Raw genomic sequence first — 16,182 nt, forward strand, 5'->3', positions numbered from 1 at the left:
GTGACTGTAACTGGCTGCTGCTGACAACAATTTAATCCCGCTTTTTTGCCGACGTTTACTGACACCGGCCATATTCAACGGGTGTTGAGCGTTTGTAAATTCATCAGTTATTCTGCGCTCTGACACACTCAGACGAGAGTGCTCGGAAATCAGAGTAGATAGCCAGAGTGAATTTACGAACGCACCCTTAGAGAGTTGGGCCAACTTTTAGAATTTTGAGTATTGTTTAGAATTTTGAGTATTGTTCTAATTCTAAACGTTCAACTGCATAGCATTGTTTAAATATTCACCATGTAACGTTAATGGGGAGCTAATATGGCTGCCATAGAATGTTGGAAGTGTCATGTAATTGCGTCATAATACAGAAACCGCATTGGCCCAACTCTCTAAATACATTGCAACCAGCTTTTCCCACTGGGAGTATTGTGCGATACTCAACAGGAAATGTTCATTACATGATTGAATAATGACAAACTGCTGGGAATGCAAATTACTGTAGAACAACACTGACAGTTACATCGTGAATGTTACAATCTGACTGCTCATAAATAATTACTGTATGTCAGTCTCAGTGGCTGGCAAACATTGTCAAGCATCTGTTGGCAATACCAAGTGTGTCATATTCTATTTTTACAAGTGATTCAGATCAATGATTCTGAATATATCCCGGTGGATCCTGAGATTAGCAGTGGTGCAGAATGCCTCCGCAGCGAGTAAAAACAGGCTAATGGACATGTGGAGAAAAGTCCAAACAAAATGAATTAACAATGTGGAGAAAAGTAAAAAAAATGTATACTTACAATGTGGGAAAAAAGTCTATCAACATTTACATAACAGCAGAGACTGCATGTATGCAGACAAAGAGAATGAGAGTAAGCACCTGTAGATTGGAGCCCCACGCGGCCTTTCCCTCGAGCAGGGAATCCAGGACTCCACGACTAGGCTCTCCACCAGCTGGGTCGTTGCCGCTCACCACGTAGTACGCAGCACGTACCCGCTTGAAGAACTCCTGGTCCACGTTCTTAGCACTGCAGTGGTTGGGCACGTAGGCCAGGTCCACATAGATTGGAGGACCAGGGGGGACGGCTGAACTACATTTCTGGGAGTTGGTACCTGGAGGAGGAGGACCATAATGTAAAATTGTATAAGTCTCTAATGACTTGAGAATGACTAATGACTTTTCCTCTGTTTGATTGGGGGGGGGATTCAGACTTATATGTCTACATAAATCAAGGGTAAATTAGAATGGGGAATTGTGTGTCATAAAGTCCTGGGGAATGATTTTGAAACGAAGGTAGGCCTATTACATGTCTATTATCTTTGATAATAAAGTTTCCTTAACTTTTTACAGGCGTGAAAGTGTCCACTACTGAATATGGAATCACATCATCATATCTAAATATTGAGTTGTATCATCAAACTTTATTTTTACCTACCCAAATTGCTCTTGACGCCATTCACAAGGCCTTTCCCTGGAGCGTGTAGGTCCACCTTGGATCCCTGGCCCTCGGACATCCACGTCAGCCTAGAGCTCCTTTCCATGTCCCTCCTCCTCAGAGAGACCGAACGAGGCGAGGAATCCTTGGAGGCCTGCTTCGCAGGGGTGGTAGACCGCTTCCCTTTCCGGGCTGGGGACGCAGACTTAGGCTTTCCCAGGCCCTTCCGCAGGCTCTTGGTGGTCTTGTGGTCCATCTTGAGCATTTTCTCTGTGCTGCTCTGGTTGTCAGGGAGGGCCTCTGGGTCCACCATGCACACATCAGGGTGAGGCAGGTGGGGGAGCGGATCCTTCATGGGGGCAGGTGGGGGGTCATGGGCCTTCGCAGCTGATCTGGGTGAAGGGGGTTGAGTGCCCCCTCCTGTGGCGGAGGCAGATAGTTTATCCACCGGCAGGTGTTCTGCATCTTCGTCAGAGTCCAGGTTCCCCTCTGCGGTTATCGACGGGCACTCCTCGGTCTCGGGAGGTACGTCAGAGTCCGACTGGGACGCCAACGAGTCACTTGCTGATGTGGGGGGCGTCTCCTCTCCAGCTAGCACTATCCCAAGTCCAGTTGCCATGCCACCAGGAGGCATGGAAACTGGGTGCAATCCCGCTCCAGCTCCAGCAGCTCCACTTTGAATGTGCTGTCGCTTCTGCTTGTGAGACCTCCTCTTGACCGAGTGTTGCTCCCGGTCATCTTCATCCCCCTCCGGAGAGTGGTCACTCCCTTTGTCCTCTTCGCCATCATCGCTGGAGAGGGCGTGTGGACTGGGGTTAATGAAGGATGGGGAGATCTCCCCTTTGCGGTGTTTAAATTCACACGAGGAATAGCCAGGGGGGGAGGTGGAGGTAGCCTCCATATGCAAGTCAGTGGGGCAACTGGATTCTCCATCTGCTTTTGCAGATGCCTTTGTATGGTGGGCATGTTCTGCTGTGGACAGAGGGGTGGGCTCGCCTGTGGATACACATTCTTTTTGAACATACTCTTCCTCTGCTTCTTCCATTTCATACGCTTCTTCCTCCTCGTCTTCATAGCCTGGAGGAGGGTCACTTGGGCATGCGCCCGGCCCTTGTAGGAGTTCCCAGTCAGATAAGCTACTCCTCCTCCTTTCGACAATCTTCTCTTCCTGTTTCTCTGATTTTTTATCCTCTACCTTCTCTTTCTCTCCCTCCTTCCTCTCCATCTCTGTCTCACTCTCCTTCTCAACAGTCTTGTCTTTCTTCTCCTCTGCCTTCCCGTCTTTCTCTTTCTCCTCCAACTTATTTTCCTCTACTTTCTCCTCCTCCTCTACCTTATCCTTCTCTCCAGCCACCTCTTTCTTCTCGTCCATCTGTTTTGTCTCCTCCTTATCCTTCTGCTCTGGCATTTTGGTGTCCTCCTTTATGGTCTCTACCTTGATCTCCTTAATTTCTTCCTCTTTCATTGCTATCTTGTCTTTCTCATCCTTTGTCTCTTTTTCCTCCTTTTTCTGTTCTGTTTTAGGCAGGTCTGCTGTTGTGACACAAGAGGCTTTGCTAGCTCCACTGAGGACTTCTTGGGGACTTGTGCTAACCTCAGTAGCCCCGTTGGAAGAGGCTTCAGTTGACTGCTGTGGTTTTGTCACCCCATCAGATTGGGACACTGTTGTGGTTGTACTGGAGTTAATAGTGACCATGTATGTCTCAGCCATGGACAGCATGCGTTCTTCTTGTTCTGTCACTGCAAATCTCTGGCATTCAATGCGGCATGGAAGAGTACTGTCCTCCATTTTGCAAGTGTAGGACTCTTTGCTGACCGCTGAGCCCTGGGATTCTCTGTCAGAAGAATCAGCTCTTTGCAATGGGGAAACCTCAAAGAAAGCCCTTGAAGTGGATATGGTTTCAGCGGGTTTGGACAGCTGGGAACATGGTGGTTCTGAAGCTCCAGCAGACGTTATGGTTTTGGTTTCAACAGTGCCCTCAAGTTTATGAACGTTATCTGAGGTTTGACCCTTGTCCATCTCAGGGCTTGATGATGAGTCTTGTTCTGTAATGTCTTTGGCTGGAGTAGCTAAGACTGGAAAGACTTTTGTCAGACTGAATGTAGCTGAGGTTGTTGACGTAAGCTTTTCAGATGCCTCTAGGTACTCATCCTTTAACATGACCCCTGAGGTTGAGAGGGTTGAGTGCATGGCTGAGGAGTCTTCATCTTTGAATAAAGAATACTCAAAGAAAGCACCCTCAGAATCTGTCCTGTAGGGGCCACTAGACATTATGACGGGGGTCTCTAACTCCTCCCCCAACTGGTGGCTGGTTGATAGAAAAGCTGAGGTAGATGAGAGATAACACGAAGGATCTTCCTCAGGTTTTCTACTAGTAGTATCTGGGGTTCTCTGCCTGTCAGCTTCAATGTCTCCCTGACTGTAATGTTTATCTTCACTGGACTTGGTGGGCAAAGAGGGGTCAGGACTGTCAAACCTCTCCTCCTTTAACCCCAGTTGGCTGTCCTCAGAATACTCTGAGGATTCAGAAGGATATCCTCCAGATCCTGTTTGTTCTATTGCAGTGTAACTGCCAGACTGGAGTGGCGAGGCCCCAACTACATTCTTCAAAAGGGAATCTGCAGTATCTGCTGGTGGAGGGCTGCTTGTGGCCATTGAATGGGAAGGCTCCTCCTTTTTGAGGAGGCTGGGTTCAGGTTCTGGTGAGAGGGTCTTCTTGTCCTCTTCCTTTGTCACAGGACGTTTAGAAGTAGTGGTATCATCCAATATAGATTTACATATTTCTTTTTCAGACTGCTCTCTCGCTCCCTTCTCCACATCTAGATCACTGGCTTCTTCTTGTGCATCATCTTCCTCATCATCATAATCCTCTCCCACCACCAGTAGCCTCTTATCAACACTGTCTGGAGTGCCTTCTCTCTCAGAATAGCCCATTGTAGATTTACTGGTGATAGAGCTGCCAATTTGAGTGCACTCAGATGCAAGAACATTATCGTCTAGGAGCTGTCCTGAATATCTGGCCAAGGGGGCAGCAGTGGCCAGATTGTCCTTTTCCTTAGGCAAAGCTTGATGAGGTAACATGTCTTTTTCCGTTGGTGAGTAGCGGCCACAGGGAGAGTCCCCTCTCTCACTATCAGATGAATCCATATAGTCTTTCACTGGCTCATCTTTTTCCTTCTCTTTCTCTGTGGCCTGCTTCTCAGGGACATCTTCAAAGGGCATGGCTGTAGCTGAGGCTTGGGCATCGGTGTTGGATTGACTCCATGAGGAAGAGGCTGTTTCCTTTCTGCCTGACTGGACTGGTAAATACTCCGCTACACTGGGAGATGCTCCAGTCTTGTCCTTCATTTCATCCTTCTCAACTTTCTCAGGTTTATCTTCTTTGAGACTGAATGCACATGAGTATTGCTCTGCTGCTGGGGTGGTCTTGTTGTCTTGAGTCTCTGTATACATAAAGCTGTTTTCCACGTGTGGTGTAGATTGCCCCTCCTTCATATCACTCACTTCCTCTTGACCTTTCTCTTTGTCATCGTGTTCAGTGAAGGCACTTGAGCTGCAATGGAGACTTCTCTCGCTCTTGGGGAAAGGTGGAGGGGTGTAATCAACTCTGCTGAATGACAGCGGTTCCTCTTTTTCCTCGTCCTCTGAGTAGAATGCAGCTGCACCAGCATCTGCCTGGCTAACGTTCCTATTATCAACAATGCCAATTTGTGTTGACCGATCAAACTCTCTAGATACCTCACGGTCTTCTTTATAGTCTGATTGCTTTTCTTTTGAAATGGGCTTTTCATAGGGTTCATACTTAGACACATCAAAGCCCTGGTCCTCTTGCAAGCTCACACTGACAGTCTCCGTTGTTATTTTGTCAGAGCCTTTCAATTTTTCAGAGGCACTGTCTGCTTTTGTAGCATCGACGTGGCTCACTTGCTCAGGAACCTTCTCAGAATCTTTATCCAAGGCAAAATATGAACAAGGTTGTGTATGCTCTGGGGAAGCAACTCCCCGCTCTTTTGCAATTTCCATCTCAGCTTCCTTGCCTGGTTTCTCATCTTTTGGAGAAACATGCTTTGTCTTTTCATCCGTATTAGATGCTTCTTTGCTTGTTGTCATAGATAGCAGCAGTGTTTCATGCTGGCTGGATACCGTCACACTGGCCTTGCTGTCAGTGCTTAATAGTGTTGAACCTATCGACTGTTTGTCTGTAGTGGTGGAGTCAGAGGCTGGCTCTAATTTTGTGGTAGGCATAGCAGAGACTGGTTTCAAGGTAGGGAAACCAATGGTGGACTCTTGACTGGGATGGGTTGCTGATGTGGTCTCAGTTGTCTTGATGTCCTTTTCTAGTTCAGGGGAGAGTCTATGTTGTCGCTCTTTATGCTGCTCTTTGAGGTCTTTATCAGGAGAGGTCTCCCATTTTGGTAATGTAGACACAAGCCCAGTGGTCTGTTCAGAGTGGCTGTCCTTCGCCTGGTCACTAAGCACATTCTCTGATGACTGAGTGGAGAGCAGGTCTTGAGAGATGATCTCGTGTTCTGATTGTCTAGGTTCCACTGATAAAGGTCTTGAGCCTGCACCACCCATGCAAATGGATTCATCTTCCTCCTCATCTTCCTCATCTCCGTCTGAGTACTGAACCTGAAATGTAGGTTCAAGCTTTGTCGCAGAAGTCACCTCTACCTTTTCTATCATTTCTGTCTGTACGCTGTGTTGTAAAGCCTCTTTTAGATCTTTCTCTTGCACCTCCTTTTTCTCTTTCTCCCATTTCTCCTCTCTAGTAGGTTCAATCTCATGAGAATCATATTTTCCTGTCTCTTTCACGCTCATTTCATAGTTGACTGTGTCAGCTGTTTCACTTTCTTTTGCTCTTTCGTCTCCTTTTATGGTTTCAGCTTCATAACTGTCATCTCTATCTTCCTCTCTTTCCTCATCGTTGATGTCTTCGAAATCACTATCTTCTTTCTCTTGCTCCTTTTCCATCTTCTGTTCTTTACTGAATTCAGCCACATCAGTATCATCTTTCTCTATCCTCTCTTCCTGGCTCACCTCAATCTCAAAAAATGTATTGTTGTCTTTTTCTTTCTTGCCCCCCGTGGTGGATTCCACCATACATGTGTCATCCTTTTCTTTCTCTCTGTGCTCTCCTTTAGTCGGTTCACTGTCAAAAGTATCTCTCTCTTTTTCTCTTTCCTCTTCTTTCATTGGTTCAGACTGAAGAGGATGTTCTCTCGCCATCTTTTCCTCCTTGATGGCTTCAGTCTTACAAGTGTCATCCTTCTCATCTTTCATGGGTTCAGCCACAAAGTTATCTTTCTCTTGCTCTATTTTTTCTGCAGTGGTGGAGTCTGAGCCTGGCTCCACTTTAGAGGTAGAGATACAAGAGCTTAGCTCGTCTTTAGACGTGACTATACTCCCTATTTCTTTCTGTTTTTCTTCTTTCATAGGTTCAGACTCAAAGGTATCATACTTTTCCTTCTCATTCTCCTCCTCTTTGATGGGCTCAGCCCCACAAGTATCATCTTTCTCTTTGTCCTTTTCCTTCTTCTCTTCCTTGGTTGTACCAACTTCCTTGGTTGTACCATCTTCCTCAGTTGTACCAACCTTTTCTGTTTCTTTCTTCTCTTCCTTGATTGGTTCAGTTTCAGTGGTACCAAACTTTTCTGTTCCTTTCTTCTCTTCCTTGATGGGTTCAGCTTCATGGATGTCATCTTTTTCCTTCACTTTCTCATCTTTATCTTCCTTGATGGGTTCAGTTTCAGTGGTACCAACCTTTTCTGTTTCTTTCTCCTCCTCCTTGATGGGTTCAGCATCAGTGGTACCAACCTTTTCTGTTTCTTTCTTCTCTTCCTTGATGGGTTCAGCTTCAGTTGTACCAACCTTTTCTGTTTCTTTCTTCTCTTCCTTGATGGGTTTAGCTTCATGAATGTCATCTTTATCTTCCTTGATGGGTTCAGCTTCAGTGGTACCAACCTTTTCTGTTTCTTTCTTCTCTTCCTTGATGGGTTCAGCTTCAGTTGTACCAACATTTTCTGTTTCTTTCTTCTCTTCCTTGGTGGGTTCAGCTTCAGTTGTACCAACCTGTTCTGTTTCTTTCTTCTCTTCCTTGATGGGTTCAGTTTCAGTTGTACCAACCTTTTCTGTTTCTTTCTTCTCTTCCTTGATGGGTTCAGCTTCAGTTGTACCAAACTTTTCTGTTCCTTTCGTCTCTTCCTTGATGGGTTCAGCTTCATGAATGTAATCTTTTTCCTTCACTTTCTCATCTTTATCTTCCTTGATGGGTTCAGTTTCAGTGGTACCAACCTTTTCTGTTTCTTTCTCCTCTTCCTTGATGGGTTTATCTTCATGAATGTCATCTATATCTTCCTTGATGGGTTCAGCATTAGTGGTACCAACATTTTCTGTTTCTTTCTTCTCCTCCTTGATGGGTTCAGCATCAGTGGTACCAACCTTTTCTGTTTCTTTCTTCTCTTCCTTGATGGGTTTAGCTTCATGAATGTCATCTTTATCTTCCTTGATGGGTTCAGCTTCAGTGGTACCAACCTTTTCTGTTTCTTTCTTCTCTTCCTTGATGGGTTCAGCTTCAGTTGTACCAACATTTTCTGTTTCTTTCTTCTCTTCCTTGGTGGGTTCAGCTTCAGTTGTACCAACCTGTTCTGTTTCTTTCTTCTCTTCCTTGATGGGTTCAGTTTCAGTTGTACCAACCTTTTCTGTTTCTTTCTTCTCTTCCTTGATGGGTTCAGCTTCAGTTGTACCAACATTTTCTGTTTCTTTCTTCTCTTCCTTGATGGGTTCAGCTTCATGAATGTAATCTTTTTCCTTCACTTTCTCATCTTTATCTTCCTGGGTGGGCTCAGCTTCAGTAGTAGCTTCAGTTGTACCAATTTTATCTGTTTCTTTCTTTTCCTCCTTGATGGTTTCAGCTTCGAACACGTCTTGTTTTTCTTTCTCCTCTTTCTCTTCCTTGATAGTTTTAGCCTCATGTGTGTCATTTTTTTCTGTATCCTTCTTCTTCATGTCCTGTTTGATGGGTTTTACATTATCGTTATCATCATCCTCACCATCGTCATAATCTAAGAAACTACTCTCCTTCCCCTTTGGGAATTTAGCCTTACTGCACACTTTGGATTCTTTCTGTTGATGGTCATCATCTTCCTCGTCACTGTGTTTGAGTATAGCCTTACCACTAGAAATGTCTACTGTCAGAGATTCCTTTCCTGATATGGAAGCTTCGTCTTTGCCTGTGACTGACTCAGAGGTAAGAGGAGTTGTCTCCGGTTCCTGTTCCATCTCACCTTTGGAAGGGGAGAGACCATCTTTTTCTTCCGCTTTTGTAATGGGCAAGTCTTTTTGAAATGATTTCTCCACCGATGGTAGTAGGTCCGACTCAACTTTCTTGATATCAGCATCCAATTTTTTATTCTTATCCACTTTATCTTCCTTTTCCGCTTGATCTTTCTTTGCATCCTTATCTTCTGTTTTGGTGGCAGAATCATGAAGGTTCCCCTGTGTTTGATGCTCCAGTCCTGTGAAGTCCTTGGTCTTTTCCTCCACAGGCGACTGATGAAGAGGAGAGTGAGTTGGAGAGCTGGTTGCACTGGGGTGGGAAGATTGTGTGGGGGAGGCCATTTTCACAGTGCTATCGTCTGGACTGCAGCATCGCCCTTCACCTTCCGAAGTAATTGAGTCTGACCTAAAAGGCTTTGAGAAAGAGGGTGGGGGTGAAAGGGGTTTTGAAGGCACCACTGTTAAGATGTCTTCTTTGGACTTAAAGAGTTGTAACTCCTCAACTGGTAGGTGATCCTGCTTCAAATCCTGAACAAGTTTGGAGACAGGAGCCTCAGAAGCAGGGAGCTGTTCCACATCCCTATCTCTATCCTGGAGCATTTGAGGGGAGGCATAGCTCTCCCCAAGTGAAATGTCAATGTTCGGAGTTTGGTCCTGATCTTCTTCCTCTTCATCATGAGTCTTGATGACCTTAGCCTCTGTCTTCAAATCAGAGATAACCGACAGGCACTCTTCGGATGAAACTGACTTCATGTACTTGTCTTCCTCTAAGGAGGATGTTGGTGAGATGGTCCCAGCAGAGTGTAAATGTTTTTTCCCATGTGTGGCCTCCGTTGGAATTGCCAGGGGAACGCTATTAACAGTGTCAAGAAGCAGAGAGCTTTTGCCTGTTTCCTCAGTCTGAGGTGTAGCGACAGAGGCCACTGATTGGTCCTCTGCAATAGAGGTGGGGAAGGAGGACAATTTATCATACTCTGTGATGGATGTGGCTGAGGAAACATGTTCCTCCTCAGCCAAGGGAGCAGCAATGATGTTAGTGAATACCGATACTTGCTCCTGTCCACAAATAAAACCTTTGGCTGTTACATCAGCCATAGCTGATGCTTGCATCTCCTTCATCCCATGGATGGTGTCAAAGGAGCCTGTCTGATCTGGGACAGAGATGTCATATGCACCCACTTCGTATTGGAGGTTTAGTATCCTGTCATCAGCCTCTTCGTGAACTTCCTCATCAGAGATGGTCTGTTCAGTTTCAGAGTGGCCTGGAATGGTTTCGTCTTGAATGAAGGAGATGGGCTCGGCTGCAGCAGTTCCTTGCAGTGTTGACACTATGTCGACGGTAGCGCCTCCCACATTTGACACGTAGCCCTCTTCATCTTCCTCATCCTCCTCTTTAGCTCCAGCAGTATGTTTAACTGCTTTGCTTTCCCCATTCTTGGCCAATGTTTCTTTCTCTCCCTCTTCAGGTTTGATTTTGACCTCTTCATCTGCTATCATGTCTAGAACTTCTACCTCTTCCAGCTCAGCCTTTTCAACAACATGTCCATCTTCTTCCTGTTCCTCCTCCTGGGATGAAGCTCTTCTGCTTTCCTCTTTTGTTACCGCCATATCTGTGGGCTTTTCAACTTTCTCCATTTCCTCCACCTCATGTTTTCTGTCTAGTTCATTATCCTTCACGTCATCTTTTGCATCATCTTCTTCCTCCCCTATCCCCATATCTTCCTCTTCCTGAAATGTTTTCCTCTCTGCAATCGGGCCTTCTTTTTCTTCCTCCTCCTCATCTTCAACTGCAGCTCCCTCATCCTCACATAGTTCCACTTTCTCTGCTTGTAATTCTTCTTTATGCTCTTGTGTTAATTTGTCCTCTTTGCTTTGAGATTCAGTTTCAACTTCCATTACTCCCTTCTCAGGAGACGTTGTGCCTGGTGGAGTTTTAGAGACAGTTTCCTGTTCTTTCTCCTCCTCCTGGGTAGGGGATTCGGCCATGCTTTCCTCTGCTGGTGTCTCCACTGCACTCTCTGGTGGCTCTGATGATACCTCATCTTGTTTTAACTCCTCAAAGTCCTTGGTAAGATCCTCTGGAGTGGAGGAAGCAGATATGCCCGCAATACCCCCATTCTGTAGTGGCTCAGGTTGAATGTTCTCTGCTGCTGGTTCCTCCGGTTTCGGTTCAGCCGGCTCTGCCTTGGCCGCTTTGCCTTTGCTTTTGTCGGTTTTGGGTTTACTTGACACTTTTGCCCTGTGCAGGGTCCTTCTGACCTCTGGTGTGAGGGGTTTTAAGTCAGGCTTAGTTATCTTTCTCAACTCTGACTTAGACGCATCTTTTTTCTTGTCAACTTTGGAGTCTTTTCTCTCTTCTTTTTTAGCTGTGTCAACTTTCTTGACTTTCTCTTTCTTTTCCTTGTCTTTTTTCTCATCCATCTTGGATGCCCTTTCCTTTGAATGTTTTCTCAAGGATTTCTCCTTCAATAGTCTTTTCTTTTCTGGTGCATCAGTCTTGGATTTTATTATTTTTGTGGGTTTTTCATTCTCTTTAAGTTTCTTCTCCTTTTTCTCTATCTTGTTCTCCTTTACAAAGTCACTCGTTGCCTCTGTGACTGCTGATACCTCATCATCTGCTTCTTTCTTAAGGGGTTTTGTAGTCTTGGGAGATGATTTCAGACTTTCTTTGCTGTCTGTCCTTTGCTTTAACTTTGTCTGTTTTACAACAGAGGGAGGAGCCCCTGAGGCTATGTCTTTTTGTGTGGCTACTGGGTATCGCAAGAAGTCAAGGTGCTTTAATTTCTCTAGTCCCTCCAGGACTTTGTTTTGTGGTGCGTTTCCAGGGAACAGCACTCTGACAATCTTTTCGGCAGGATTAGCAGGAAGCCACACGACTAATGCTGTAACTGACGTCAGGTAAGGTACGGATATTTCTCCCTCTTTTCCATTGGGGAGCACAATGCCTGTTTTGGCCTTGCTGTTACCAGCCCACTTCTGCATGAGAAACTGCATCTCCTTACTGTCCTTGACGGGGTTCAGAACATACATGTCTAACTTGCCCACCCCCATCTTATGGAAAAGAGTGAAAGGCTCGATAGTGTTGCTGACCAGTCTACAGAGAGGCTCCGGCTTGATTCCCAGTTTGTTGAGGTACTGCAACGTGAGGGAGGCCTCCTCGATGCTGCGCTTGACCTTTAGGTTTGATTCTGGCATACGTAGCTTCTCGGGTACATTGAAGAAGATCACACCAAGCTCTGGAGAGATCAGGTTCTTCATCCAATCACTGTAGGTGGTTGAGCCTTGTGACTGCTCCTCTTCCTGCTCTGCTATTTTCCTCTGAAGGAGCCCGTTGATGCCTGGCAGATTGTCTGCACCAATGTGAGTGAGTAGAATTGAGTCGATGCGGTCCAAGTGTCTGACCAGCTTCCAGAAGCATGATTTACGTTCAGAGCCTCCATCCACTAGGATGTTGAAGCCATTGACCGCAAACAGGGCCGAGTCGCCCCTCCCCCCAGGGAAGATGTAACAACAGGGCCTGGACAGTTTCAGGAAGCCTCCAGATGTGGGCGGCTCCAGGAGGTCAAAGGGAGAAGGCACATCCACCGTCTCGGAGATGTACTCCGTGAACTCTGTGACTCCCTCCATCTTGGGGAGCACAGGCTCAGTGTTCAGTCTGTACTCAAGGAACTCCCGTAAGTGCTGCTGCTGACCCAGGGAGCTCCAACCCACCTCTGATCGGCAGGACACAGTGAGTGTGGCCCGCTGCTTGGGGGCTGCTTCGCCCAGCAAATCACTGACCTACAGGAGAATGACAGACAGAGACAAGCCAAGGTCAGTGTTGATGTGTAAAAATTGCTCAATGACATTGTTGTTTCCATGTTTATCCACAATTCCAGTTAATGGGGGGGTATATAAAATATTTGTAGTTTCATTGGTAATCTAATCTTCATTAGAAAAACATGAGCTCATGAGCCAGTGCTAGAGACTACAGTAAAGTGTCAGAACAGGCTGTTTTGAATAGGATTTGACTGTTCTAAACAGTCATATCTTACCCCAGGATCAGTAAAGACTTGTGAGAAGCTCTTATAGGTGAAAACCCCACTTTGGAGAAGCAGGTCACCGTGGTCTGAGTTCTGCCCACTCAGGACCAGGAGTTTGTGTCCTGCTGAGTCTGTGACTAGAGACTGGATCTGGGGCAGAGAGCAAAACAGAGCAGTTAAAGGAAACAGCACAGAACAAAGAGTGTGTCTTTTTATATGGGCTACACTATGAAATGAATCAAATGTATTTACATTTTGTTATGCCATTATGGTATTCCATTTAAAGCACGGTGAGAGAAAATAGTTTGTTTTAGGTTTTAAATCATAATGACAAAATGTAAACAGATGTATACAATGATTGAAAGCTGGTTTAAATATAGAAACAAACCAGAAAATATATATATATTTGAAATCTTGAAACACACCTCTGAAGCAACTGTATCCTCTGATGGGTTGACCAACACGACTGTCTCTAGGACATCACTCTTGTGGTGGAGAGTCCTTTGCCCTACAGGGGCCAGAAAAATCGAACAACATGAGAGAGAGGCCAGACGTGTTTTGTCAACATCTTTCATGCACTTGCTTTGAAGTGTTCCATTCAAATCCTTGTAGACATAACCAACATTGGCACAGGTCAACAGCTTAAAAGGCTACTGAGAATCTTGCCAGAGTCTGAGCAGTCTGCCCCAAAGACATCCTGCTGGAGAGCATCCAGAGTTTATCTGTGAAAACCTTTTTCAGTCGGGGAGATTTAGTACTCTGTACTGCGTGGTGCCTGTTATGTGGGGCAGACACTTAGAGAGAGCACACACCACAGTGCGTCAAGGCAAGAACAAAAGTTGGAACAGGAAGTAGGTCACCAATGTCTACTACTGGTTGCGGCTTGAAATCAGAGCTAACAGGTACAGCTTTTTAGAACAGAACAAACCCACTGGGCACACACTGGTTGAACCAACGTGGAATAGATGTTGAATTGACGTCTGTGCGCAGTTGGAAGTGGAGAACAGCTACTGACATTTTCAAGCAAGAGAATTGAGAATTGGATAATACCTAAGCTAGAATTACATGGCTTTGTAACATATAAATATTGGGCCAATATATCCAAATGTTTGGCCATCATCATCACAAGGACTTCAAGCATATGATTTTTAGGTTATTGGTCAATATCATAGACACTGAAAACAATGCAGTAAGCTGGCATAATTGGTATGAAATCACTGACGTAAAGAGAGAGCAAACATAATCAATCATAAAGGATTCATTAGTGAATATAATGCTGAATATCCAGGTCGTTCCACCAATTCGGCGCCTTTTGAGAAGTATAACTTGGTCAAAAAAAACATTGGATTTCACCTAATTTTAACATTCTGTCATAAAGAGCACATGTCCAACTTCATAAACACATTTTCCCCATCTCAAGAGGTTAAATGCAAATAATACTATAGCAAGTGCCTATTTAGTGTCAGATAAAGTAACAGGGTTGACCATAACAGAGTTGACGATTTCATCTTAAATCAGCCAAAAATTTCACTGAATTGTCTACTAATTGGTTGATGATGTCATTGGAAACACCTATCTTCCTCTATCTTTTCTTATTACAAACCATAGAAACGCAACATTCTCACATATGTTGATGTCGGGGTGGTGCAGGAGAAGATGAACATGAAGTTGTTAGATTTTTTTCTTTACATTTAATATACCAGGCTTTTAAAATGCAATATTGTTGCACAATTTCTAATTAAAATATCAAAAGGGATGCAAAAGGCCCTCTTTTCATGGAAGGACCCATTCCTGTGCGGATCTGATATAATTATGTGTCAGCATTTCTACCCATTCAGTTCAGAGGTGTGACGATAAGCATTTCATTTCCGTTTGTTTAAGCACCAATGCAGACTAATAATAGAGCCGGCTAATAAGAGAGGGAACTTGACTCTGTGTTCCACTTGCTATCTTCGATACATCCCGAGTTTTCCGTCCTCCGCCATTTTGGTACTGTATATGCACTGTCAACTCTTTGCTGGGAAAGAGCTCTACAGAGGGTCGCTTTGTGTTGCTTGTAGTGCAGAGCGATTAGTGCTTTTCGAGGTCGGGTTCCGGTTCCATTATTACAAAATAATCACGGTTTTCGATTTCGGTTTTGATGATTTGGGTTGAACGCTTTAAAACAGAATAAAACATTTAATAAAAGTTCCATGATGGTAGTGACTGTCCATTACTGCCTATCACTTATTAACCATCATTTATTCATTCACATTACTTTACCTTAATAAAATGTTTCAGTTGTTGTGTATATTACATTTGTTTTATTTAATGACTTTATTCATTTATTAAGTAATCATTTCATCTCTATAGAGGGGCTGCATATGCTGTCTGACAAAAATCACAATTTTGTATTACTTGTAGTTCAAAGTAAATAAGGCCTACTTTTATGACTGCTGAATACCAACTATCAATCACTTAGGTCATGTATTTTCAGATAGAGATACTCGCGAAGCAAGGGCTGCTCTCTATATCCCCTCACAATTGTTCATTCTTCTGCCTCTTCCGTAGCAGGCATAAAAGAAACACAGACCAGACAAGTAGATGCACAATGGATTATGGTCATTGTAGTGAATTACGTTTTATGCGCTAAACTATGTATAATATTGGCCTCCCTACTACATCGCACAGTTCAGGCTAGATCTTAGTTATCTCTCGGGAAACTGTGCAATGTGCGAATTGAGCTCCCAGAAAAAAAAACAGAACGACAAAATGATATCAACATTTCAGTTCATCGCTCAGCACTAGTTGCTTGCCACATGCAAGGTAGGGATTACTGGATGGTGGACTGAGAAAGAGGAGAACAGTAAAAATAGTAAATTAGGGGATAGAAGGTACAGACCTAGGTGATGAGAATGACAACTTGGCCTGACATGACAGACAGTGTACACTTTTGACTCAAAATCAGGATGGATACTTTTGATTAATTTCCAAAATAGAAAAAGTTTGCATTTGAACAGCTACTTGTCTGCTGTGGAGTGACAGCTCAAACTCTCTGTGATTGGTTGGAGTCAGTCAGTTGACTCAGTAGGAGGAACAGAATAACTGGCTGATATGATGCAAAAATGTGAAACCTCATCCAAATGTGGTGGTTGTGGTGCTAATGAGCTTTCGTTGCCAATGATAAAGTATGCTTTATTACTCTTAAATGAGGATGCTGGCTATATCATTACATAGATATTGGAAACCGACCAGCATGGGTGTAAAATGTAAACTAACATTTTTAGATGTTGTCGTAACAATTTGGGAAGAAAAGCACATCACCCAGAGGATATAGCTCACCGTTGCTATGAAAATGGACCGAATCGCTCATCATTACCCTGACCCGGCCTCTGTGTTTTACGGTGAGACGCATTGCAGCATTAGTCTGTGAGAGATGAAAGGTGATTGGACCTGGGGCTTGAGA

At 44.5% G+C, this 16,182-nt stretch overlaps 1 protein-coding gene across 1 annotated transcript in view; it reads right to left on the minus strand.

Annotated features, from left to right (window-relative positions):
* The window catches only part of LOC135509633 (microtubule-associated protein 1B-like), a 62,171-nt gene that overhangs the window by 6,549 nt on the left and 39,440 nt on the right, over window positions 1–16,182 (minus strand). The window contains exons 3-6 of the mRNA XM_064930439.1: window positions 13,163–13,245; window positions 12,750–12,887; window positions 1,437–12,495; window positions 881–1,113 (exon numbers count right to left, since the gene is read on the minus strand). Of these exons, the coding sequence (XP_064786511.1) occupies window positions 881–1,113; window positions 1,437–12,495; window positions 12,750–12,887; window positions 13,163–13,245 (11,513 nt within the window). The remainder of the gene's footprint in view (window positions 1–880; window positions 1,114–1,436; window positions 12,496–12,749; window positions 12,888–13,162; window positions 13,246–16,182) is intronic.

This window comes from Oncorhynchus masou, chromosome 22 (assembly GCF_036934945.1).
Source record: "Oncorhynchus masou masou isolate Uvic2021 chromosome 22, UVic_Omas_1.1, whole genome shotgun sequence".
NCBI lineage: Eukaryota > Metazoa > Chordata > Actinopteri > Salmoniformes > Salmonidae > Oncorhynchus > Oncorhynchus masou.